The sequence below is a fragment of the Phocoena sinus genome, chromosome 20, assembly GCF_008692025.1.
Source record: "Phocoena sinus isolate mPhoSin1 chromosome 20, mPhoSin1.pri, whole genome shotgun sequence".
Classification (NCBI taxonomy): Eukaryota; Metazoa; Chordata; class Mammalia; order Artiodactyla; family Phocoenidae; genus Phocoena; species Phocoena sinus.
The window spans coordinates 52037857-52064278 of NC_045782.1; the positions used below are offsets into that span (position 1 = coordinate 52037857).

General features: G+C 47.9%; 2 protein-coding genes and 4 non-coding genes across 8 annotated transcripts; 3 read left to right on the plus strand and 3 right to left on the minus strand.

Annotated features, from left to right (window-relative positions):
- Positions 1–23: 23 nt before the first annotated feature.
- Positions 24–5073, plus strand: ATP5PD (ATP synthase peripheral stalk subunit d). The gene is made up of 6 exons (XM_032616930.1): positions 24–97; positions 1670–1800; positions 2084–2180; positions 4358–4429; positions 4668–4730; positions 4874–5073. The coding sequence occupies exons 2-6, from the start codon at positions 1679–1681 to the stop codon at positions 5003–5005; spliced, it is 486 nt and encodes a 161-aa protein (XP_032472821.1). The 5' UTR covers positions 24–97; positions 1670–1678; the 3' UTR covers positions 5006–5073.
- Positions 5074–13469: 8396 nt separating this feature from the next.
- TRNAR-CCU lies at positions 13470–13542 on the minus strand. Its single transcript has one exon. It is a non-coding gene; the product is annotated as a tRNA-Arg (tRNA).
- A 519-nt stretch (positions 13543–14061) lies between these two features.
- Positions 14062–14134, plus strand: TRNAR-UCG. Its single transcript has one exon. It is a non-coding gene; the product is annotated as a tRNA-Arg (tRNA).
- Positions 14135–14459: 325 nt separating this feature from the next.
- TRNAR-CCU lies at positions 14460–14532 on the plus strand. Its single transcript has one exon. It is a non-coding gene; the product is annotated as a tRNA-Arg (tRNA).
- Positions 14533–14989: 457 nt separating this feature from the next.
- TRNAR-CCU lies at positions 14990–15062 on the minus strand. The gene has a single exon. It is a non-coding gene; the product is annotated as a tRNA-Arg (tRNA).
- Positions 15063–18381: 3319 nt separating this feature from the next.
- MRPL58 (mitochondrial ribosomal protein L58) lies at positions 18382–25576 on the minus strand. 3 transcript variants are annotated; one of them, XM_032616474.1, is made up of 6 exons: positions 25350–25576; positions 22346–22382; positions 19935–19994; positions 19274–19356; positions 18999–19168; positions 18382–18726 (listed from the first exon to the last, which is right to left on the minus strand). In XM_032616474.1, exons 1-6 carry the CDS (start codon positions 25533–25535, stop codon positions 18642–18644), a joined length of 621 nt encoding a protein of 206 aa, XP_032472365.1. In that variant the 5' UTR covers positions 25536–25576; the 3' UTR covers positions 18382–18641. The 3 variants fall into 3 exon arrangements, with proteins under 3 accessions (XP_032472365.1, XP_032472366.1, XP_032472367.1); XM_032616475.1 differs by having other exon boundaries at positions 25434–25572; XM_032616476.1 differs by having other exon boundaries at positions 25437–25567.
- Positions 25577–26422: the final 846 nt, after the last annotated feature.

A 26422-nucleotide genomic window follows, 5' to 3' on the forward strand; every position in this document is an offset into this window, starting at 1 on the left:
CGCCCCCTTGGCTTTGGGGCTGGCTGAGGGGAGGCTTTCCGGTGACCCACTTCCGTTCCTTGGTGTTGTGGACTGTGGGCCGCTGGGGTCGGTGAAGGTGAGTGAGGTTTGGGGCGTTAGGTCCGACCCCAGGGGGTTCCTCTGATCTGCCGCCTGCAAACCTCGGCCCGACCCTTGTCGCGCCCCTACCGAGGACATCGGGCCCTGCGGTTGCCCTGCTGGCAGTGTCCCGGCTGTAGCTGCTGCTCCGCGCTCCCTTCCTTTACCCTCCCCCGAGCGCGAGGTCGCAGGGGCCAGTCCGTGACCCCGCCGCGTCTGACTTAGGCACTTCCACTAACCTTGTCTCGTCCAGCCCTACCCCAGCCTGGCCGACTTCAGTAGTCCGGTTTGGAGGATGCGGAAACGTTGCCGGGAGATCGTTTTAGCTTGCTGAGTGACACCCAGCCGGTTGGAGGGCAGTGCCCTTCCCTCCTGAAGGTTTCAGCATTCGAGCGTGTGGAGCTTTCAGAGCTTCTCAAGTGCAGGGTTCATTTACCGATTCAGCAGATATTCACTGAGCACCTCCTGTGCAAGATCTGTTCTAGGCGCTGGGGATTCAGCAGTAAATAAAAGACAGCAATCCATTTATGAAGCCTATCTTCTGTGCTTGGAAAAGTCTCTGTAAGGGCACTTATTTCTCTGGTGTATTTAAAGGTCACCTGCCCCTCACCTCCACTCCAGGAAACATAAGCTATCCTGAGAGTGAAAGGAAGCGGCAGGTGTTGGACACGTGTCTTGAGATCCTGGGGAAGATTTCTTCCATCTTCCTTGTGATCCAGCCCATAACTTGTAAAGACCTTTTGACATTTCAGTCTTTTTCCTAATGTTTGACATTGACCTTATTTAGTTTAAGTTGACTATTTTCCCATATCCTATCCTGGTTTAAAAAGAAATGGCTGTAATCACTTTCCATCTTCTCTCACATTCACGCATGTATTGAATACCTTTTTTAAGCGTATTGCCAGTATACTCAGGGTTTGTGCTAACACTGCAGGGGACCATCAGACACGAATAGGAAGGTGCAGGTGTATTACTAATCTGACAGGGAGCGGGTAGAGAGCCCCTTAAGTTTGTATAAGATGGTAGAGCAAATTGATGTGCACAATTACATCTGATATTTTTAACAGCCTTCTTAGGTAAGCAGGGCTATTATCCCCATTTTTCAGGTGAGGAAATTTTGGTCGAGAGTCTGCCCTATTTAACTAAGCCTTGTTGAAATGGGGGTATGTGTCAGGTTCTATGCCCTGGAGAATCAGTGAATAAAACGCAAACTGAGTGGAAACGCATTTAAATTATTTTATGTAATGCATGACCATTGCATTACCAGTATTTCCAAAGGTACATGGAGTGCAAACACTAGAGAACTGGGCTTTGATAGGTTAGGAATTGGGGAATAGAGGGAGGACCATCTAGTGGGGAGAGAATATATTTATATGCCAGGTTGCACACCTTGAATTTGAAAAGGTAAACTGTCCTCTTTCTGATTTAGTAATCCTCATTCCTTTAGTTGACAGATATACCCACTCATATGATGCTGATCTATTTCTGAAATACCTGAATATTTCTAAGATGCCCTTCAGACGATTCTCTCCAAGAGTCCTGTTTTGATCTGACCAGTTTTATTTTCTAGGATCTCTAGATGGCTGGACGGAAACTTACTCTAAAAGCCATTGACTGGGTAGCTTTTGGGAAGATCATACCCCCCAACCAGAAGGCTGTTGCTAACTCCCTGAAATCCTGGAATGAGATCCTCACCTCCAGGTCAGTACCTTGCTGGGAGGGAGCCTCTTAACCTGTCACTTAATGTGGAAACAAAATGTGCTTTGGAATTGCACATGAATTTTTCATGTTCTTCCGGCAGAATGTATAAAGAAATCCATGCATTTTCCAAATACAAGTAATTTGTTTGCATTCCTTTGATCTCCCTCCAAGGGAAGAGTGTGATGATAGCCCCAGGCCATAGGAATAAGGAACAGGGAAATTGCTGTGTGAATTTTTTGTTGCTCATGGAACAATCTTAACTTTTGTTTTTCTACGTGATCAGGTTGGCCGCTCTGCCTGAGAAGCCACCTGCCATCGACTGGGCTTACTACAAGGCCAGTGTGGCAAAGGCTGGCTTGGTGGATGACTTTGAGAAGAAGGTGAGACTTCAGGCAACTAAAGTTCTGGTCTCGTAACACATCCTGCTTGGGGAGCAGGACGGTGGACAATTACACATGCAGGATGACAGGGAGGAAAGAGGGGTGAAATTAACACCCAGAATCCAAAGGAGGCTCAGGAGAGATGGGTGTGGCCAGAGGTCTTGTGATGATAGATTTAAATGGTAAATAGGTGCAGAGACTTCAGGGTCTCTTCATTCAGCAGGTTTCTTATCCAAGGAAACAGTATGGCAGAGCCTTAACCTGGGAGCCAGAGGGCTCTTGAGCTGGATGTTTCTGCCCAACTCTGAGTTCCTTCTTAGCTCCCCACCTGTCTCCTTTTAGAACAAACGTAACATTAATTTTCTATCCTTTTACTGTTTTCCTCTTTTCTCTGCTGTCTTTTTTAATGTCCCTTGTAGCTGTGATCTCTTGCTCACCTATCCTCTTCTGATGTTAAATTTCAACATCTGTAGTTTGTTGATTCAACAGTTGCTTATTGAGGGCCCACTCTGTGCCAGGTGCAGTGCTAAGTGCTGGGGCCACAACACTAAGCTGTCTTCTAAGGAGGCCATCTCCTCCACCTCCATTATGCAAACATGACTTACGCCAGTCCACTACGGTTTCTTTTAAAAGAGAAATCGGGGGACTTCCCTGGCGGTCCAGTGGTTCGGACTTTGTACTTCCACTGCAGGGGGAACAGGTTCAGTCCCTGGTCAGGGAAGTAAGATCCTGCATGCCGTGTGGTGCAGCCAAAAACAATAATAATAATAAATAAATTTTTTAAAAAGATGAAAATCAGAGATTTTATATATTTATCATTAGAGAGCGTTGTTACACTGTAGTAATTAATGCTGAACCCTAGTGTAGTGAAACCCAAAGTGATACATTAGAAAAAAATAATTTTCTAAACCTGTGATCTGGGTAATACGGAGTTGCTGCTCAACATCTAATAAAGCTCTTACTTTCTATTGTGAATTATAGAACACTACGTTTTTTTGGCTGTGTTGGGTCTCTGCTGCTGCGCGCGGGCTTCCTCTAGTCGCGGCGAGCGGGGGCTACTCTTCATTGCGGTGCGCAGGCTTCTCATTGCGGTGGCTTCTCTTGTTGCGGAGCAAGGGCTCTAGGCATGCAGGCTTTAGTAGTTGTGACATGCAGGCTCAGTAGTTGTGGCTCATGGGCTCTAGAGCGCAGGCTCAGTGGTTGTGGCGCACGGGCTTAGTTGCTCCATGGCATATGGGATCTTTCCGGACCAGGAATTGAATCCGTGTCCCCTACATTGGCAGGCGGATTCTTAACCACTGCGCCACCAGGGAAATCCTAGAACACTACTTTTTATAAAGCCATATGTTTTTAGGGAAACTTAGGAGTGACCTAGAACTGATAAATGTGTAAAGTAAATTTTTCTGGATTTTTGTATATAATCATCTCTAGAACTCTGGACACTGAGGATTCATTATGCTGTGGTCAACTTCAAATACTTTCTAATTCCAAATATCTCAATGAATGAGCCTTGTCTTTTACAAATATATGCCAAGCTGGGCAACATCAATGGATTTTCTAAAAATAATGTGAACTGGGCTTCCCTGGTGGCGCAGTGGTTGGGAGTCCGCCTGCTGATGCGGGGGACACAGGTTCGTGCCCCGGTCCGGGAGGATCCCGCATGCCGCGGAGCGGCTGGGCCTGTGAGCCATGGCCTGCAGAGCCTGCGGGTCTGGAGCCTGTGCTCCGCAACGGGAGAGGCCACAACAGTGAGAGGCCTGCGTACCGCAAAAAGAAAAAAAATAAAAATAATAATAATGTGAACGTCTTCTGTTTGATGTTATTTGAGTGCAATAAAAATGCAGAATTCTTTAAAAAAAACAAATCAGAATTTCTTTAGAACTGCAGGGTTCTTTGAGGTCATCAAGTCCAACTCTCTTTATCAGGTGGAGAAACTGAAGCTCACTGTAATAAAGAATTGTCCAAGGTCTCCAGTTAGTTATTGATGGGGCAGAGAAGAACCTTGAGCTTCCATTGGTTGTCTAGTAATCTTTCCACTACGATGCCCTAGATGCATGCTGGTTTCCTCCCTGAACGGAGAATGTGTTTTTATACGCTCTATTACGATTAGCAGCTTTGAGCCCTTTTGTGGGGGCTCTTGGTTATATTAACGACAACTCACTGTCACTGTTTTGTAGTTTAATGCCCTGAAGGTTCCTGTGCCGGAGGATAAATACACTGCCCAGGTGGATGCTGAAGAAGAAAAAGATGTAAGTATCGGAGGCTCTTATTTATTCTAAAATTCTCTTAATTCCTGACAGTTCTGTTTCTTCCTAGTAAGGTTAAGGTGGAGTGACTTTAAAGGATCAATCAAAAGGAATGAACTATTAATAAACGCAATAACATGGATGAACCTCAAAATAATTATGTGAGTGAAAGAAACCAGCAAAGGAGTACATACTGTATGATTACGTTTCTGTAAACAGAATTTCTCCCTTCTCTTAAAAGGTGAAGATTTGTGCTGAGTTTTTGTCTCTCTCTAAGACCAGGATTGAGGAATACGAGGAAGAGGTAAGGATGAGCCTAGGCCTTTGCTTATATTTCCTCTCCTTCACGGCCACACATCTTTCACCCAGTGGGGGTAACCTGCCTTGGATTCTTTCTTGCATCTCTGCAGCCCTATTTATCTTAACACAGTTCCCGTCTTTTTCTAGCTGGAGAAGATGAAGAACATCATTCCATTTGATCAGATGACCATTGAGGACTTGAATGAAGTCTTCCCAGACACCAAATTAGATAAGAAGAAGTATCCCTACTGGCCTCACCAGCCAATTGAGCAATTATAAACTTGAGTCTGGGAGAAAGCTCTGGCCCTTGAATTATAAACTCTGGACGTTAAAAATAATTATATAGTGCTGTGTGTGTCTGCTCCTTTGCGGCTGAGATAGTTAAACTCTGGAGTTACCTCACTGGGAGCGGAGTTTTTGTTAAAATGGAAAGGTATGCCTATAGGTGTGTGCTGTTGCCTAACGGTGAGGGCCTGTAGGAGCCAGTTGCTGAGCCCCCAGGGCTGCTGAAATCTTAACAAATAACAGTAGGGTCGATGACAGTGTTTTTCACTGGAATATGGTAAAGAGGAATCATTATGTATTGATTGCCTTGAACTTTCTCTTTGCTTTCAAACCATTGATTCCTAGGGAGTGCTTCCTTCTACGTGTCCATCAGTAAGTCACATGCAGATGTAACAGCAGGGCGAGTAGCAGCAGGGATCTACTTTTCTGTACTTCAGCTCTTCAGTTTAAATGTGGTATGAAAAGAAATTTTGTCACAAAGTTAAAACCTGTTATAGCTTTGTATATGAACATAGGAAATTATTTTAATTCCATCGTTTCATTAAAAAAGATCCTAGTATTGATTGTAGTTAGCAGGACTCCTGAGCGATGCCAGGAAATGTAGGTGGTTTAAAGTAAGATGAGGTGGTGGGGGCTTCCCTGGTGGCACAGTGGTTGGGAGTCCGCCTGCCGATGCAGGGGACCCGGGTTCGTGCCCCGGTCCGGGAAGATCCCACATGCCGCGGAGCGGCTGGGCCCGTGAGCCATGGCCGCTGAGCCTGCATGTCCGGAGGTTGTGCTCCGCAACGGGAGAGACCACAACAGTGTACCGCTAAAAAAAAAAAAAAAGATGAGGTGGTGGGAAAAGTTCTATTGCCCTTGTAAGTCAGAGGACCTGGTATGCCTAATTGCTTATGCCTGCCCTTGGCCATTTAGTTGCTGGTTCTAGACTAATCGTTTACCATCTCGGGACTTTCCTTTTCTCATTTACAAACATCACGATTGTAATGAGAATTAAATGAGGTAACCTGGGAAGTTTCTTGGTAAGAAAGTGATCTAAGCAAAGGCATCTGGCTTGACATGGCTTGATATGGCTTAAATCCTGTAGGAAAAACCTACCGAGGGGCTTCCTTGCTGGCGCGGTGTTTAGGAATCCGCCTGCCAATGCAGGGGACACGGGTTTGAGCCCTGGTCCAGGAAGATCCCACATGCCGCGGAGCAACAAAGCCCGTGAGCTACAACTACTGAGCCTGCGCTCTAGGGCCCGCGAGCCATAACTACTGAGCCCGCACGCCTAGAGCCCGTGCTCCGCAACAAGGGAAGCCACCGCCTGCGCACCACAACAAAGAGTAACCCCCGCTCACCATAACTAGAGAAAGCCCAGGCGCAGCAATGAAGACCAAAAAAAAAAAAAAACCTACCAGGGGAAGGGTAATGTGCACAGGCCAATAATTTTGTGACACTTCTGCCAGAGATTCCAGAATTTACTGGAGAAGATCAACAGTTGCTGATAACGCTCAAAAAAGTAATGTAGTCTTAAAGGACATAAGCAGAGGAAGCCTGGGGCACTATCACCCCTAATTTGTAGGGCAGGGGCTAGGCCGAAGGTAAACTGTAATTGAGGGGCAAGGCATGTTCCACTTAGAGCTGCTTTAGTCGTAACATAATCTGATGTTCAGCAGTAGTCCTGCCAGATGGATTTTAATGCACAAAACGAGTACCCTTCGCTCCCTCCCCCCAGGCTGTGAATCATTGAACTGGCACCCAGCCATCCAGCTGAAGATACAGGGATTCAGACAAGTGAACACATGGGAATCTTAGAAAAAGCCATTGAGTTTGCTTTCGGAGTGTGGTTAGAACGTGTGTTCAAGGGAAGAAGCAACATGAGTCCTATGAAAGTTTTGTGACATAAAGGGAGGGGTCCCTAGCACTTGAGGGAGAGCCTTTGGAAGACTCACAGGAAGAAACAACAGTGAAAAACTGACAACGTGCTCTCAGTCCAAGGCATTTAGGAAGGATTGGGGCACTTTTAAGTGTTATATCCTGAATCATTTGAAGTTTTTGCATTGAGCATGCATTGATTTTACATTAAAAATTATCACTAGTAAAATAGGATTATGCTTTTCAAGTCACAAGAGAGAAAAGTACATCCTATATGGCAAAGGTTAAAGAAATCAGCAAAAACGTAAGTAGCATAAATACAGAACCAAGCATACTTAGGATGATTATGGATCAGTAAAGACCCCTATTAGAAGGCAATAATTCAGACTGGGTCAGCTAAAATCCAACTACAAGCTGTCCATCCTTTAAAAAAAAAAAGGCAATTCCCTGGTGGTGCAGTGGTTAGGACTCGGTGCTTTCACTGCTGGGCTGGGTTCAGTCCCTGGTGGGGGAACTAAGGTCCCACAAGCAGAGGCGTGGCCAAAGAAAAAGAAGGATACATTGGCTATATCAAGGGTTCCAACTCCTTACTCTAAAAACCGGCATTGAAGGAAAAAAAAATATGCATTTATCCTGCTTTAATTTAAACAATGGTATTTCAGGATAAACTAATAGACCTAGTTAATGATAGAAAGTGCTTTACAAACTATGTGGAAAGAAAGCAACATTGGAAAAAGCACTATTTTGTAATCCCTAATGAAATACAGTTGACCCTTGAACAACACGAGTTTGAACTGCATGGGTCCATGTATATGTGGACTTCTTTCAATAAGTACATACTACAGAACTACACCTCCAAGGTGGGTTGAATCCAAGCTTGGTTGAATCTGTGGGTGGGTAGGGGCCACCTGTAAACTTAGATTATTTGACAGAGGAGGGTCAGCAGCCCTAATCCGCAGGTTGTTCAAGGGTCAACTGTAGTTTATTCAGGCAAAGATCATTAATGGATGAAACCATTAATATGAAATATGAAAGTAATATGAAAGTCTGATGAAGCACTTGACAGTGATCAGGCTGTCACCTCCTGATGCCAAGCCCATATTAGGTACCTTCTGACATATTAAATACACAGCACCATTTGAAAGTATTTTTGCCAAAACGTTGAACCTGGATTTAAAAATCAAGGCATTAAAAGTAACTTCCAATTTAGAAGAAATATGTGGGATAGAGGAACAAGTTAAATGACACCACAAAGAAGATAAATCCAAAATGTGGGACATTTTACAGGAAATCTGACCTTTTGTTTTTCAACATGTCAATGGCATGGGGCAGGAGAGGAGGGAAGGTGGGGCAGCTTTAGATTAAAAAGCGACCCGGCATCCAAATCCTGTGTGTTTGGACCTTATTTGGATCCTGATTTGCACCAATCAACTGTAAAAAGATAATTAAGAGATGACTATTGAAGTATGTAGGGATAAAACGATGTGATGTCTGGGATTGCTTTAAAATACTTAAGAAAGGGCTTCCCTGGTGGCGCAGTGGTTAAGAATCCGCCTGCCAATGCAGGAGACATGGGTTCAAGCCCTGGTCCGGGAAGATCCCCCATACCGCGGAGCAACTAAGCCCGTGCGCCACGACTCCTGAGCCTGCACTCTAGAGCCCACGAGCCACAAGGACTGAAGCTCGCGTGCCTAGAGCCTGTGCTCCACAAGAGAAGCCACCACAATGAGAAGCCTGCGTGCGCAACGAAGAGTAGCCCCCCGCTCACTGCAACTAGGCAAAGCTGCGCACAGCAACGAAGACCCAATGCGGCCATAAATAAATAAATGATTTAAAAAAAAATACTTAAGAAAAAGAAAAGGATAAAAGGGATTAATAGAGTGAATGCAACAAAATCTTGATAACTGATGGATCTAGGTTGGTTCATTTACTATTCTCAGTTTCTGGGTATGTTTGAAATTTTTCATAAGAATTTTTAAAGCATGGGCAAAAATGTAGATTTATAATATTACTCTCTAGCAAAGTAGAAATCGAGACAAAAACATGACATGGGCCAAACGCAGCTCTTAATAAAGGAGACCACATGAAAAAAATAATGATTGGAACCTTGATGTACTGAAAAAAATAACATTAAAACCATATAAAGCAAAAAAGTTGAAGAGAAATTTCTAGAAACATAACTTTTAAAGATTTTAACATACCTTTCTATTTTTGACATTTGCAAGACAAGTGAGACTAGAGCAAACTATAATAAAGACTCATTTAATAGCTTATATACTAAATTCTATGTCATACGAACAGAATAACTGGAAACCGATAACATTAGACAACCAACAATTAATACCCACAGTATAAACACAATAACACAAAACAATACAGAAATGCAGCCACTTGGAAACTGAAACTCTCCTAAATCTTGGATCAATGAGAAATTAAATATGTAATTACAGAATGTTTGGAAGAAAAAATAATATGAACATTTCATATTAAAACAAAGCAAACTGATGGCATTAAATTGTGTCGTAGAAAAACATTTCATTACACAATACATTTTGATTACAGAAAAAAATCAGAAGATATAGATAAGAAAAATAGAAAATATTGAAAAAATTAATAAATTGGGTTATAAGTTAATACTCTCATATTAAGTATCATAAAAAGCTAAAGAATAGGGATTTCCCTGGTGGTCTAGTGCTTAAGACTTCACCTTCCAATGCAGGGGGTGTGGGTTCAATCCCTGGTCGGGGAGCTAAGATCCCACATGCCTTGGGGCCAAAAAACTAAAACATAAAACAGAAGCAATATTGTAACAAATTCAATAAAGACTTAAAAAATAAAAAAGCTAAAGAATAATTAGATCAATGGAAAAGAACAGAATGTTCAGGAAAAGTCCATACTGTATTAGGATTAAGTACAGTTTACCCCTGTACAACCAGTGTTTGAATTGCAGCTCACTTTCATGCAGATTTTTTGAACTGTAAACACTACAGGACTACTTGATCCGGGTTGGTTGAAGCTGAAGCTCGGCGCCCCTAACACCCCCCCCACCCCACCTGCGTTATTCACGGTATATGCATATAAGTATTTACTAAATAATTTAAGTAGCATTTTGAATCATTGAGGAAAGTCACTGATCTAAGTGTTTAAATATTTGTAAAACAGGAACAGATCCTTACTTGACACTTAAAAATAAATTCCAGTTACAGATGTAAATGTTAAAAAAAAAAAAAAACCCACAAGAAACAACAGGAAAAATTGTAGGTGAATATTTATATAAGCTTCAGGTGAGAGAATTTTTCAAACACCAAAGCAGAAACCAGAAACTACAATGAAAACAATGGATAGATTTGGGTGGGGCGGGGCGGGGAGTGGTTTTCAGGCACTTGGGGATCCTGCAGGCATCTTCAACTTGAGATAATCAGCCCTGAATTCATCCCTTCCCCATCTGTCTTGGGGGGTGGCACCACTGTCCCCCAAAATCCTGGGCACCATCTTGGGCTCCTTGTCTCCCTCATCCCACAGCAGTTAGGAACCAGATCCACAGGTTCCATTTCCTGAACATCTGTTTTACTTCCCTCCTCTTGGTGTCCCTGCTATCGCCTCCATTCACGGTTTGCTTATTTCTTCCCTGAACCATACATCTTTCCCTAAGGGGTCTCTCTGCCTGCACCCTCACCTGCCTCTAATTCATTCTTTTTTTTTTTTTTTTTTTTAATATTTATTGGAGTGTAGTTGATTTACAACGTTGTCTCTAATTCATTCTTTTAAAAACAAATATTTATTTACTTATTTTTGGCTGCGTTGGGTCTTCATTGCTGCACGCGGGCTTTCTCTAGTGGCGAGCAGGGGCTACTCTTCCTTGCGGTGCGCGGGCTTCTCATTGCAGTGGCTTCTCTTGTTGCAGAGCATGGGGCGCGCAGGCTTCAGTAGTTGCATTACATGGGCTCGGTAGTTGTGGCTCACGGGCTCTAGAGTGCAGGCTCAGTAGTTGTGGTGCACGGGCTTAGTTGCTCCAGGGAATGTGGGATCTTCCTGGACCAGGGATCAAACCCGTGTCTCACTAGCATTGGCAGGCGGATTCTTAGCCACTGCGTCACCAGGAAAGTCCCTCTAATTCATTCATTTTTTTTTTTTCTAATGCGGTACGTGGACCTCTCACTGTTGTGGCCTCCAGGCGCAGGCTCAGCGGTCATGGCTCACGGGCCCAGCCGCTCCGCGGCATGTGGGATCCTCCCAGATCAGGTCACGAACCCGTGTCCCCTGCATCAGCCGGCGGACTCCCAACCACTGCGCCACCAGGGAAGCCCTCTAATTCATTCTTTACCATGCTGCCAAGGGGATCTTTTCAAACTGCAAGTATAGTTATTTTGCTCCTCTGCTTAAAGCCCTCTGCCGGCAAGATCAAATGTAAATTTCCTTACTCCAGGGTTCTCTCTTCGTACATTGTTCTCCTTCCTCCATTACAGCCATAGCAGATTGCTAACTGCCCCTCTCACGCGCCCCTTACCTTCAGACATTTGCGATTCCGGTTCGTCATCCTAGAAGGTTAGGAAAATCTAGAGGATTCTAGGAGATTCTCTGTTGAGTGCCAGTACTATACCTTAGTCATATTTATATTTCCCAGGGCTTAGCACTGTGCTTGACATTTAGAAGAATCTTAATATGAATTCCTTATGAATGAAAGAGAAGAAATGTAAGATGAAATTTGAGCCTTCAGGGGTTCACGTCTGGTAGGAGAGTATCACACAAAAACCTTGAATAACGGAGCAAGCTAGTATCATAGTAAATGGTGATGACCATGACTTACAGAGCACACACTACGTTCCAGGGACTGTTCTAATCACTGAGCATAAATACTCCTCACGATAACCCCATGAAGTAGGTAGTGTGTCACCCAAGGTATTAAAGAAGTCCTCTGAAGGTGACGAGATTACCAATGGTACCTTTGCCGTTCTGTACCCAGAGGCCTTCTCTGACTACTCAACTAATAGTTTCCCATCACCCTCTTTATTTTGAAATCCTCCTGGTATTAGTTTACTGTCTTTTCTCTCACTTGAATGTTGGCTCCGTGGACGCAGGGCCGGGAGGATGGTTTTAGCAGTAGCCCCAGCTTTGCAGGCTAGGCCTGTGATGCTGCAGCCACGCAGCGGGTCTTGGGAGCCAGAGAGAGCTGGAAAGTATCATCCCTAAAACTTGGAGGCTGGCTTAGAGCAGAGAGAACAGGAAGAATTCTGGATGACTCTGGAGAAGGGAGAGGGGGATTCTGTACTTCTAGTTTGTTATTTCTTTCTACAAAAGTACAAGGAATGGTGGTTTTTAAACTTTTTTGAGTCAAGGACTTATGAAAACCTGACGAACAATACAGCCTCTCCCCGAGTAAATACAGCATCCCCAAAGGGCACACAGTGCGATAGTCAACTTGGATACACACCCATAGCTCCTCAGGGCTTCAAGGTAAAAAAAAAAAAATCATCCCTGGTCAGAAAAGTACAGTTAAAACAAAAATTAAACATTTTACCAAAGGATAATTATATATATATATATATATATATATATATATATATATATATATACACACACACGACAGTGTGAAAATCATAAATGTACATCTCCCCGATAATCCTTTAATTTATTTATTATTGAAATATAGTCGATTTAAAATGTTGTTAATTTCTGCTATACGGCAAAGTGATTCAGATATGCATATTATATATACATGTTATATATATATACACACATTCTTTTTAATATTATTTTCCATTATGGTTTAATCACAGGATATTGAGTATTGTTCCCTATGTTATACAGTAGATAATCCCTTTTTATTTTATTTATTTTTTATTGAAGTATAGTTGATTTTAAATGTGTTAATTTCTGCTGTACAGCAAAGTGATTCAGATATATATGTTATATATATATAGACACATTCTTTTTAACACTCTTCCATTATGGTTTAATCACAGGATATTGAATATAGTTCCCTGTGCTATACAGTAGGACCTTGTTGTTTACCCACTAATCCCTTTTTAAATACTCCTGGGATCACCCGATGTGAGCGTGCCATCTTTTCCCCGCGGGACTTGGGTATACTCAAGAGATTGGCAGTTATCCCCACTGTCCAATGCGCGTGCTGTACACACGAGCTTCGTTGCACCCCTCCTGGCCCTAGCACAGGGCAGTGTGGTGGGTGCCCTCTCAAGGGAGACAGAGTCCACACCAGGACTGAGGGCATGGAGGTGGGCGGCGCCACACACCGCCTGCCCGTCTCCCGTGGAGGGTTTAGGGGGCAGGGAGGGACGGGCTAAGGTGTTGCCTGATTTTAACTTTATAGCGGTGGACTCACACAGAACACGCTCGCTTCTTTTGCACAGAGATTTGTAGCTTGCAGAGCCCTTTCACCACGTTGTCTGTTTAGATGCCAACCCAAAGAGGCAACAAGAAGTGGGGAACCATTTTCCGTCATACCTTTAAAAGTATAGTCAGGTTCGATCAAAAAGAAAGGGCAAATTAATTGCAACAGAGACATACACACACACCCGCACACACACAAATGGTCTTAAAAAGAGAAAATGTGCGACACGCTGTGGTTAAGCCACCTCACCCCAGATGGGACTCGAACCCACAATCCCTGGCTTAGGAGGCCAGTGCCTTATCCATTAGGCCACTGGGGCTTCTCGCAAGCGGCGCCGGATCACATGCCTCTTGAACTATGAGGTCGCATGGCTGCGTAATGACGTCAGCCCGGAAGTTTCCAGGTGCAAAGCCCGTTTGGACACGAGCCCTACCTACCAGGTCCAGGTGACGGAAGTAGCTGCTGTGAGAGGGTCCGAAGGGCTCTACGTGTCTAAAACAAGGGCAAGGACTGGGATTTGGTTGCGGTACAAGAGTGCTATCTTTTCGGGACTAAGACGTTTCGACCACGAAGGGGCTCAAACTGTTAATCCGAAGTCAGACATTTTATTCATTAGGGCACGCGGCCTCCTCGCGAAGTAGGAGTCACCCGTAGACTTATTTGGTGACCCAAGGCCGCACCAGCGCTGACGCCAGATGCAGGGACCGCATTGTGGTTCTTCCTCCGCCACACCTGGGACACACTTTGTGGCCAAACGCACACGGTCGTTTCTTGCGCCAACGCCACCTTCAAGGGGGGGGTGCACTTAACTATCGCGTTGCGAGCCGGTGGGCGGCGTGACCGCGTGGCCTAACGGATAAGGCGTCTGACTTCGGATCAGAAGATTGAGGGTTCGAGTCCCTTCGTGGTCGGCTTAGTTTTGGACGAGGGGCTCCTGGCTTTGGTGGCTCAATAATGCTAACCCGCTTCGTTTGCGGTTTCACCGCCCTCTTCGCGCGTCCTTCGGGCATCTTGACGCACCTTCCTGCCCCCCGGCACTGCGCGGTCGCCTCACGTTGAACCTTAACTTTTCTCGTAGCCCCGCGGGTGTGCCCTCCGGTTGTCCTGCAGGCTGCCCAGGGCCGGCCCTCGTTCTTCGGGTCCACTGTGCGGCGGGCGTCATGGCAGGCCCGAGTGAGGCCTGTGCGCGTGCGGCTGCACGTTACCATGGACCACGTGGTGTACCCTTGTTATCGAGCCCCAGTGGCCTAATGGATAAGGCACTGGCCTCCTAAGCCAGGGATTGTGGGTTCGAGTCCCACCTGGGGTGGTGTCAGGGTTGGAGAATTTCACCCCGAAGTAACTTTTGTGCTCGCATTGCGCGGGCCTCCGAGGCTGTAGCCTAGGGATCTAGGGACCCAGGGGCTCCCCACGCGCCTGGTCTCTGCTCGCCTTCTGCCGTGCAGCGTACCAGGGCCTCATTTGCAGCCAATTAGTTGGCGTGTCCCAGCCTCGGGCTGTGTCCCGCACTCCCCCTTCGTGTCCTGGTGACGTTACACCCTTACTCTGGCCCTTTACCCTCGGCCTGTGAGCTGTCCCAAAGTTGGTGGCTTCCAGGGGCGCAGGGGTGCAGTCACTGGCTTTGGGATCTCTCCTTGCGGAACCGGTTGTTCGGTCTTCCACTCGCGGGCCCGAACGCAGTGTGTTTGGAGTCTTCAATGCGGTGGAACCACAGCGCAGGAATTCCAGAGTCCTTTACGGACGGAAGGAGCCAAAAAAGGTACCCTTACCCCAGGTGGGACTCGAACCCACAATCCCTGGCTTAGGAGGCCAATGCCTTATCCATTAGGCCACTGGGGCCTGCACTTCACACCCTTCTGGCATCTCTCCCCCTAGTAGGCGGTCTGACCCCGGGCCTTGCAAAGCACGACTTAACGGGGGGCCGAGGCCGCGAGAGGGTAGGCTCTCAGGTGCTCACGGTCAACCGTTAGGAAGAAACCACGGTGGGAAGTGAACTCACCACCTTCTGCCACCCGCACCCGGAAGCACAGCGGGGCCTGGGAGGCCGCTGCTGAGGCTGCTGGACACCTGGACCATGGATGGCGGGTGAAGGCTGCCGTTTGTAGTCATTTCCAAATTTTACCACCATGGCCATTTTGTCCACCTCTACAGAACTGACAGAAAATCCAAGAATTTTAGGAAAAGGTAGTGTAGGAAGGGAAGGAGAACAAACTAGTATCAATCACAAATACTGAAACACAAAGTCAAAATCCCCCATCATGAAACGATGTACAACGGGGAGGAACAAATCCTTCCAGTCTTAATAGTAGAAATATATATGTACGCAAATATATAATATACAGGAAAGAAATGGATCACCCAACTAGATACTTCACTCTAATATTTTGTTCCTTTAAACTGTTATGCAAAAGGTAATACAAATACAGAAAAAGCACATTTTAAAATGTTACACACGTTTAAAATCCATTACTAAAATTCACGCGGATCTGAAAGATTTAACAGGAGAAGCTTTAGCCAAGAGCAGTGTTCACTTCCTGTGGTGCCTGCGTTGAGACCTTTGCCTTCCAGGGACTTGGAGACATTCTTTTTTTTCTCTCACCCACATATAGAGTCTGCACAAACCCTTAATACCAGCAAGAAAGAGGAATGTACTCCACCTGGCTCCAGTCTCCAGCCTTGAGAATGTCCTCCTTTCAGTTACTAATTGGTCTGTTTGCTGAGGTGTAACATCCATGCAGTAAGGTGTACAGATCTTAAGGTCATGGCTGGATGAGATACAGAACAGTTCCTGCGCCGCTGAAGGCTCTCTTATATCCCCTCCCCATCAGTCACCACTGCCTCCGAGTAAATACTTCCCTCTCGTTACCATAAAGCAGTAGTTTTGCCTGGTTTTGAGCTTCATACAAATGGAATCATATTCTTTTATAGTCTGGCCTCTATCACTCATCATTGTGTCTGTGAGTTCACCCATGTTCATTCTTTTGCCCTCAACCTTTTTTTTTTTTAAATGACAGGTCCTGCCCTTGTTCTCCACTCTCTGTCCCCTGGCTTTTGTTTCTCTTTACCTCCTTCCCCTCCTCGAATATCTCGAATGCTTTTCCAGGTCCCTTCACGTGCCACCAATGTCTTCTGAGGGCCTCACAGGTCCATCACTAGGCTCGAGTTTAACCAGAGAGATGCCCTCTCTGGTTTCCCGCCACCATCGTCTTGCCAAGCGTCTCCCTGCCTTGCCTCATCTTTAACTGCTCCTCCATTCCCAAGACTCTACTTGTCCCGTCCTGCATCTCCAGCTTTGACCTCACTCCCCAGCTCCAGCTCCATTCCCTCTCCTGGCTATCTCCACCTAAGCATTCCTCCTCAGGCCCCACAAAGTCAGCTCCTCGAAGGCAAAACCATATCCATCATCCAACCATTCTCCCAAGCCTGCTCCCTCGGTGACTTTCCTGGCTGAAAGCTCAGCACCCTTGTCACACACCAGCTCGCACTCCACCCAAGCCAATCTTCTGTCCCTTTTGCACCTGCTATTTTCTCTCCATGCCAGTAGCCACTGCCCTAGTTCCAGGATGGGTCCCTAACTGCTCACATGGGTCTGTCCATCAACCTGTGTCCACTTCCCCGCAGTCTTTTCTCATTCAGTCACAGTCAGATTAATCTTCCCCTGACAGCCTCTGTAGGGGTGGAGTCTAAATGTCTTAGCTGTCACATTTAAGGCCTTTCTAGGCCTGGCTCCCACTCAAGGTGGCAGGTGTGTCTTCCACAGCTCCTCACCCCCTGGCTTCCAGCCAAACTGGAACTGTTTAATCATGGCTAAACTGTTAATTATGGCTAACATTCCCTGGGTATAGGCTCAGTGCCACTAACCACTACCACCCTACGAGGTGGGCACTAACAACATCTAACAACATCATCCGTAGTTTATAGATGGTGAAGCTAAGGTTCAGAGAGGCCGAGTAGTTTGCCCAAGGTTGCACAGCTGGGGGTGGTGGAAGTCAGCAGCTGATCCAGGGCAGCTGGCTTCACAGCCCATTCTCTCAATACTATGGTTTACTGTCCCGGCAACAGGCAGGGCCCTTGGCCATCACTGGAGCCTCCAGGTGACAAGCTCTTACCTTGCTCCCTTGGCCAGCCCCTCCCCTTCTTCCATCCCATCTCAAGCACATCAAGTACATCTTCACTGACCATCCAGCTGGAACTAGTTCCTTCCCAAAATCTATTTAGACCTTTCTTGTGTTATTTACCACGTTTTAGGTCACGTTACCCAGACGAATCCATTTTTCTTCTCAGCTTTTATCATCCTCTGATCAAATGGAAGTTCTCCGGAAGAAGGACTCTGTTTTGTTCGTTGCTGATTCCCCAGGACCTGGCCCACTGCCCGGTGTTCAATAAATATTTGTTGAATTAATGAACCAAAGAATGCTGCACTTCCTTGTATATGAGCCTCAGCTCCCTACTGGGCTCTGAGTCCCTTGAGGACAGGGACCCTATCTTCCACATCTTTTGTATTTCGTAAGAGTCATTTATCGGGACTTCCCTGGTGGCACGGCGGTTAAGACTCTGCCTGCTAACGCAGGGGACACAGGTTCAAGCCCTGGTCCGGGAAGATCCCACATGCCATGGAGCAACTAACCCCGTGCGCCACAACTACTGAGCCTGTGCCCTAGAGCCCGCGCTCCGCAATAACAGAAGCCACCGCAGTGAGAAGCCCGCGCACTGCAACGAAGACCCAACGCAGCCAAAAATAAATAAAATTTAAAAAAGGAAAAAAATCTAAATTCCTCAATTTGAACCCAAGACCCTGCACCTTGAACTTCTATCTCCCCCTCCAGACTCACCTCTCACAACGACCTGGACAAATTCCCCATTCAGATGGATTCCTCACCATCTCCTCCACCCCAGCCTTTTCTCTGGTCTCCTTTATTCACACTATTCCCTTCAACTGGCATGTCCTCCCGGCTCTCGACTGATTAATATTCTAGCCCTGTCTCCAGGCCCAGTTCTGATGCCCACGCACCTGTCTCAGCCCTTCTGCCCCATGTTCCCAAAGGGCTCATCCCTCTGTGCTCCTCCGGGGCTGTACAATCAGCCAATAATTATTAGGCAGATTTAAACTGAGAGAAAAGGGAGGGATTCTGTTCTGAAGCATTCTGAGAAGCGGAAGCCCACTGAGTTTAGAACTTTATTGCAACTAATATATTAAATGGATAATAGAGGTTTGACAACATGGTAATTGCCTGTAAAGACCTCTGCAACCACTGCCTACAACCCTCATTCCAGATGAACATTCCTGAGATGGTTCCAATGTTACAGACAAGCACTGACAACAAACAACACACGCGTCTCCTGATGGTGTTAAAGCTCCCTCGGTGGCAGCTGCTTGGAGGCCCTAAAGAGGGTCTTTGCCAGCTCGAGGGGATGATTTCAGTCCACATCTACCCTCCTGCTTGTCTTTATGGCAGAATTTATTCTCTTTTTTCTCAGCCTTTCCCGATTCATGTTTTCTATCCTGAAAACAAAGAAAAACACAATTACGCCCAGATGCCCAATCAGTGGTTATCAAAGTGGTGAGAGGAGCTGCCAGCTGAGCGGGAAGCAGAGCAGCCGAAGCAGCAGGCGCCGGCCCAGAAGCCTCCACTCCGGGTCCGAGTCTCTCCCATTCCCGGAGCTTGTCCACCTGCCTGCTGGCAGGTCGTGGGCTTCACCGTGCCTCCTTTCTTCCCTGTGTAGCCCCTTGTCCACACAAATTGGTTTACAGAAGCTCAGGGAATTTTCCAGTACCTGATTTTCTGAAGTACAACATCTTCTCTGGATGGCTCCTTGGCTGGCTGGCTGGCCTCAGTAATCATGTCTCGAATTTTCTGTAGGCAATCTGCCAGATTTCGGAACTGATAGCGGCTGCATTCAGAGGTAAGGATCAACTCTCCTGCCCTGTTGATCTTATTTTTGTGCTGTGGAGAACAAAGGCAAAACCAGAGTTCTACAGAGTAAAGGCCTAAAAGTGACTGAGGGTTAAAGAGAAAGGAAGGGGCCCGTGGTTACGGGCCCGTGGTTACCGTGACCGCCATCTTCTGCCGTACAGGCTCTGCAATCCACTCGGCGCTGGCCAGGTGGAACCTGACTTCAGCCTTGGAATTTACTGTAAATAAAGGGAGGGGGCACGGGTCACTGAGACGCTCGGGCAGGCTCAGCGCCCGGGTGGCTGGTGACCACCGGATTCTGAACCACAGGGAGGTGAGACACCCACCCGGGGCTGTTTCTATCCTGTGTGAACTCGGGGATACAAACTGGGCTATGGAATGAGCCTGCAAAGACAGTGAGGCACATCCAGACACAAATAAACTTCCAGGAACAAAACGCCTAGTGCTTTCTTCCTCTTACAATGTACTGGGTTCTGAAAAGACTGTGGGGGGGGGCGGAGCAGGGAGCGGGTCCAGGAGAACGAAGGAAACCTGCTCTTGGAGCCGGCTGCCAGCTCACACTGTGACTTCCCTTTGCTTAGACTCCCAAGCCAGTCCTAGTCCTAGCAACCCACAACTGAGAGTCTGAGAATCAGACCACGTTCAGAAGAATAAAGAGCGTTATTATATAAACGGGCGGTATTTAAGCTTCTGAAAAAAAAAATCCCTTTACTGCCACATGAATGTAAACACAGAAGTCCTCAAGTCCATCTCTCAGAAAAGCTTTAACGTTTAAGAAAACAAGGCACCGTTGTACCTTTGTTAACATTCTGGCCCCCAGGACCACTACTCCGACAATAAGATATTGTCAAGCGATCTGAAAAACAGAACACACACCAACAAAATATTATCACAGGGTGAAACATGCAAACTGCTAACTTACCATCGACGTCAGTATCCCTAATTCGTCTCTCTTTCAATGACGTGACATTCAGATCAGTAGTCAGAGATTAGTTACAGATGTCAAAACTAAAATCAAGGGCCTCCCAAGGCCAGGGAGAGAGCAGAGGAGGTAAAATTCCAACCCAGGTTGTCTGCTTCTGGTCTAGTATGTTCCACTAGATCTGACTGCCCTTGCTTTTTGCTGTTAGTTTGTTTTAAGGCAAGCCATCTTGGGCTTCCCTAGTGGCTCAGTGGTTAAGAATCCGCCTGCCAATGTAAGGGACACGGGTTCGAGCCCTGATCCGGGAAGGAACCACATGCCGTGGAGCAACTAAGCCCGTGCACCACAACTGCTGAGCCTGTGTGCCACAACTACTGAAGCCCGCGCACCTAGAGCCCGTGCTCTGCAACAGGAGAAGCCACCACATCACTGCGCACCGCAACAAAGAGTAGCCCGCTCTCTGCAACTAGAGAAAGTCCGCGCGCAGCAACAAAAACCCAAAGCAGCCACACACACACACACACACACAAAAAGCCTTATTTTAAAAAAAACAAAACAGGGCTTCCCTGGTGGCGCAGTGGTTGAGAGTCCGCCTGCCGATGCAGGGGACGCGGGTTCGTGCCCCGGTCGGGGAAGATCCCACATGCCGCGGAGCGGCTGGGCCTGTGAGCCATGGCCGCTGAGCCTGCGCGTCTGGAGCCTGTGCTCCGCAACGACGGGAGAGGCCACAACAGTGAGAGGCCCGCGTGCCGCAAAAAATAAATAAATAAATAAAAATAAATAAAGCAAGGACTCTTTTAAAAGCTCAAGTTAAGGGACTGAGTTTAATGTTCTATCCTGAAATGCAGTGGATGTGGACTCCCCAGAGGGGAGGTGGCTCTCATTCCTCATGAGTTGCGCGTGCACCCCTGGGCCTCGGTCGCGGTCAGTGGATGAAAACACCTGCTGGGTGAATGAGCGCTCCATTTGGAGCTGGGAGCCCCGTCTTCTAACACCAGCTCATCACTGACTGACTTTGTGACCTCCACAAACTCCCACCGCTTCTCTGGGTCTTGGTTGGTCTGTTTTGGATCTGTAAAATGAGGTTTCTTCCTTCTATTTTTGTAATTCATGAAAAGCAGCCTCGTGGTATCTGAGGGAAGCCGGGAAGGCAGAGCAGCGGAAAAGTTCCAGAAGACTGGGTGGCGAGCTGCAGGGGCTTTGGGGGGCGAGGAATGCGGCCCCGTGGTGGTGGAGGGCCGGCCTCAGCGGGCAGCGGTGACCTCGCCAGATGGCTTCTGAGAAGCCCTTTGAAAAATCAAATGAACTCATTTTTCTGAACAGGTGAGGAATACGTGTGGTTCCACGGGGGGAGAGGGGGGCGGTTCTACCCCGGGGCTGGTGGCCTTGTCTGCATCCGTACAGGCCAGCCAGGCACGGGGAGACCTGGGCCCCTCTCAGAGAACACAAGCAGAGGCAACTGAGGAGCGGCCACTCGGCCATCTGCCTGCCCGTCCCCCCGAGGCTGTCAGGAGACAGCCTCCCTTCTCTCTGGGTCTCGGCCTCCTCCTGCCTCAGGGCACAGCTGCGGGCCTCAAACTGCTGAGCAGCCGCAGGGCGCCGGCTCCTCTGCTGTAGACCGTGGTCACCTGGCCTCCCTGTTTCAGGGTCACCCTGAGCAAGGGCCACCAGGAGCCGGCACCTCTGGCTGCTCTCCTCTCACGGTCTGCGCGCGCCAGAAACTCTCTGAACCTCAGGAGGGTTTTGTTTGTTTCTTCACAGGCCACGCCTTAGGCTTGATGGGCACAAAATTATGAAGTTATGCAAGTGGTTTACAGGGAGAAGTCCCCACTCCTGCTCCCCAGCCACCAAGTTCCCGGTTTGTCCTTTCCCCTCCCCTCCCCACGGCAGTCCCTGTATCCAGGGTCCTTCACATCCTCGCAGATCTACGTGTACATCCAGAAATGTGTCTTTCAGATATATGTAAGTGAAACACAAATGGTAGCTCACTATACAGATGCTTCCGTACCTTACTTTTTTCAAATAACAATCAATTCGTCTATCGTAAAGACTGTTCCGCGTCACAAGACCATCAAGAGCTTTCTGTTCGTGCTGGGCACTGCACAGCACTCTGGAGTGGCTGCCTCATAGCTTTGCTTTTCCTTTCTATTCTCAACAACGCTGAAAGGACTCTGCTTTTGTAACTCCAGACAGTTTCTTTACTTTCATTGGTTTGGAGAGACCTGGAAGGAATGTGTGAGGGGCAGAGGAAATGACTGGTTTTTTTATAAGCCCAAACTACTCACCTATAGGGATGTCGTAGTTGGCTTGCTCTGCATCATCCTGTAATGTAACATATACGGCGTCAAATAAATATTACCTACTGGGCGACTCCTAACTGTTCCAGGGCAACAAAGCAGAAATGATGTAAAGCCACGACATGAATATAATACAACTATTTTCAGGTCTCCAGCAAAATCGTATCAGGATGACAGAAACATCGTCCCCAGACGCCAGAGGTACTGCCTCAGAAACACTCCTCCAGGGAAACGGAACTGACTCCTCCAGCCTTCCCTGCCACCGCCCCCTGACTCCACTTAGCTAGTGTCGGGAACTACCAGCGCCCAGGGGAGGCAAGGTGCCACAGTACACGTACATCAGGCAGACTCCAAAAGGAACACCCTCTGCCAACCTGGAGCAACAAACCATGGGTCCCCTGTTCCTCCCCAGACCCCGGGAAGCTCGCATGTTAGGCTGTCTGCCTTCAACAGTGACTAGCACATCTGCCTTGAGGGTTTGTGTCAAGCTGACCTACTCACCCCAGGACCTCTCACCTTCACGTCTCTCCCGAGTTGTTCTTCCGAAGCCTCAAATCCTCACATCCACAGGCCCAGTGCAAACACTACCCACTCTGAGGCTCTTCTGTGCCCCCAAGCTCAAAGTGTCTTCATCTGTCCCCGCTCTGGCTGCGTTCATCACCCACCACCCTGTTTTTGCGGGGGGAGGGGGGCCCCGGGCCCCACCCCTACCCCCGCGCTGCACCACATGTGGGATCTTAGTTCCCCCACCAGGGACCAAACCCGCGTGCCCTGCACTGGAAGCTTGGAGTCTTAACCACTGGACCGCCAGGGAAGTCCCTTCATCCCTTTTCATCTTAGAATTATCTGGGGGTGAAATCTCATCCTACTCCACCTCTGCATCGTAGAGACCCTGGGCTGCGTCCTCCTTGAAGCACGCTCTTCCCTCCTTCTGAGCTGGCCTCTCCAGTTTCCTCTTACCTCCCCGTGACTTTCTCACTCTCCTTTGCTTGCTCTTTGCAACCTTTAAAAACTCTGAAATGTCCTGAAATCCTTCCTCTTCTCTCTTTTCCTAGAACATTCCATCCAACTCCTTTGAAAATACCACCTTTGGGAATTCCCTGGCGGTCCAGTGGTTAGGACTCAGTGCTTTCACTGCTGGGGCCCCTGATTCGATTCCTGGTGTGGGAACTAAAATTCCACAAGCTGGGCGCCACCAAATTAAAAACAAAAAACAACAAAAAAACCCAACTTTGTTGATGAACCTCTTTCTTGAGGTAAAGCCAACTGCTATTCGAGGTCTCCTCTCTCGAGTCTAACAGATGCCTCAAACCTCCTCACAGAGGACCTCCCTTCCTAACAACCTGAAGTAGCTCCCTGGCTATCACACCAAAACACTCTGGTCTATTCATTACTTCTCGCTCTCTGATATGTTTTCCCCATTTGTTTACTGTCTGCTCCTTCCGCTAGAACATAAACTCCATGAAGTGGGAACTCTGTTTTATCGTGGAGGTATCTGCAACGCCTGAAACAGTGTCTGACACAGTAGGTGCACGAGAAACTTTTTGTTGAATGTATGAACAGACAAACGAATGCTATTACCGTTCTGTCGTCTCCATTAATGGCAACACAATCCTTCCATTACTCAAGGCCCTAGACCTCAATTCCTCTTTTAATCTCACTTCTCAGGGAAAATCCATTAGCAAATCCGGTAGGCTTTCCCTTCAAAATTTATCTAGAACCTGACCGATTCTCATGACTCCTATTGCTTTCACCCTGCTTATCATCTCTTGCCTATAATATTGCAATCTCCTCACTGGTCTTCCTGTTCTTGCCATTCTGCAACCTCTTCTCTAGAACAGTGATTTTTGTAAAACTAAGTTGGATCATTCCGCTCTTCTGCCTCCATCACATTCAGGGCAAAACTAAAGCCCTGTAAGCCCTATACAAAGGCCTCCCCACAGCCTTCTCCCCTTCAGCTTCATATCTGAGCCCCCTGCTCAGCCACACTGGCCTGCTTGCTGTTCCTTGAACCAGCGGAACATGCTACTGCCTTGAGGGGGGTGGCACCTGCTGTTCCCTCCGCAGGGATGCTTCTCTCCCTGCTCTTCTCACGGCTCCCTGCTGCCTTGTTTCTCCCGAGTCCTTACGCAAGCATCACCTTCTCAGAGGCCTCCTTGGACCAGCCTACTTACAACTGTAACCCCACCCCCTACCTTAGCACTCCTTCTCCCTTCCGGACTTTATTTTCTCCGAAGTACTTATCACATACTCTATGTTACTGATTTTCTTCATTGCCTGTCTCCCTCCATTAAGCAGATAAGCTCCACGAGCATTAGGATTTTTGTGTTTTGTTCACTACTCTGTCCCCATGCCTAGCATCGTGTATACACCATGCTTTCAACTGAAGTTTGTTAAGTGAGTGAATGAATGAATAAATGAATGAACGCTCTCTTCCAATCCTGTAGGTGGAAACTCCACAGAACCGGGTGGGTCCAAACTCTCCTGCTCCGGGCCCTGATACAGCGCCTGCACACAGCGGGCTGTCAATAAAGGTATCTTGAGGCAACGAACCAGAAGCTCTGTTTCCTCAGGCGTGCTGGGGTTACTAGAGGCTAAGGACCACGTCACTTGCTAAAAGGCTCCAAAAGGGAGCTACTTGGCAGCTTCCTGCCTTAATTGTCCTCTGTGGACGGCACTTTTCCCTTGGGACGAGAATTTGGGCCTGAGGGACGGGGAATGAATGCGGAAAAGCCGGTGGTCTTGTAAGAAGCATAGCCAGCATGCTCTCCCGGCGCCGGCACACCTCGAGCCACACTGGGAGCCGCCAACCGCCCAGCCGCCCCAGTCCCCCGGTTGCTCGGGCAACCAGCCTCCTCCCGCGGCGACCGCCATGTTTGAGCGCGTCCGTCTCTTGGATTAGCAGCACGCCCGGCCAATGGGGCCCCGGCTGCCCGACGTCACCCAGCAAGAGTCCAGGAAACGCCCCTTCCGTCCGGCCCTCCCGGCTCACCGGAACCCTCCAGGCGGTGTCCGAGCCCCGCGATTTGGGGTAGAGCTTGTCCAGACTGTAGATGCTCTGGAATTCGGTACCCTCTACCTGTTTTTTCAGAGTCCGGTGGGGGCAGCGCGCGGGCAGCGGGAGCAACCAGGATTCGGCTCGGTTCAGGCCCCAGCACAGCCACCGTACGGCCGCCATGTTCGGGTCTCGGGGCCGCTTCCGGTGGGCGCTTTCTTCCGCGGTCCGTGGGCTCGCTCTTCCCTCGAGACTTTGGTTCCGCTAGACCTTTAGCGCCTGCCATGGGGAGGAAGCGAGCAGAGCTCCCGGCGTTGATCTCGCGCGGAGCTTATTAGAGGCTTCTGGTCGGCCGCCTTCAGGAGGCCTGGTTGGTGCTTTGAGGGCATCTGCTGCGATGGGGAAGACGTTGGCCAGGCAGCGAGCTCTCAAGGGAGCCTCCTGGTGAAAAGAACCCCCGGATGCCGTGTCCCCCAGAAACACCACTTTTCTCCCTGTCGGTCTGTGCCTTCCTGGACCTATGTTCCCCCAAATCTCACAGCATCAGCGAAGCATGCCCAGGTTCATCTCCATCCCCTTTACTCTTTGCCACTTTTTTTTTTTTTTTCACATCGCTCAATCTTATTTTTGTGTCTGTTGCCTGTCTCCCAGCCGGAATGTAATCACCTCCAGGAGGGCACTGGCTCATTGCTGGATCCCCAGTACCCAGAAGCTGGCACGTCATGGGTACTCAATAAATATTGTTAAAAGGGATTCTTTGGGAAGGTGTTTTTGAAAGTTGAGTTCCGCCAGAGCTGAGTTTTAGTAACTTCAGGCTCATTCACAAGACAGCCTAAAAGCAAATCCCTGCTGAGCACCTGTGTGAAGGCTCTGTAGGACAAATAACAGGATGGAGGAGAGGCGGGCAGGTAGAGAAAGAAATACTTTAGACAGTGGACACCCGCCCCAGCCCGCCTGCTTTGTGGAGCTTGGTGGCAGTTTCTCCAAGCCAGGAGATGAGGGGAGGATGGGGAAGTAGGTAGAGATTCAGAGAGCCACAGACAGCCTAAGCAGAGACCTTTCTACAGGAT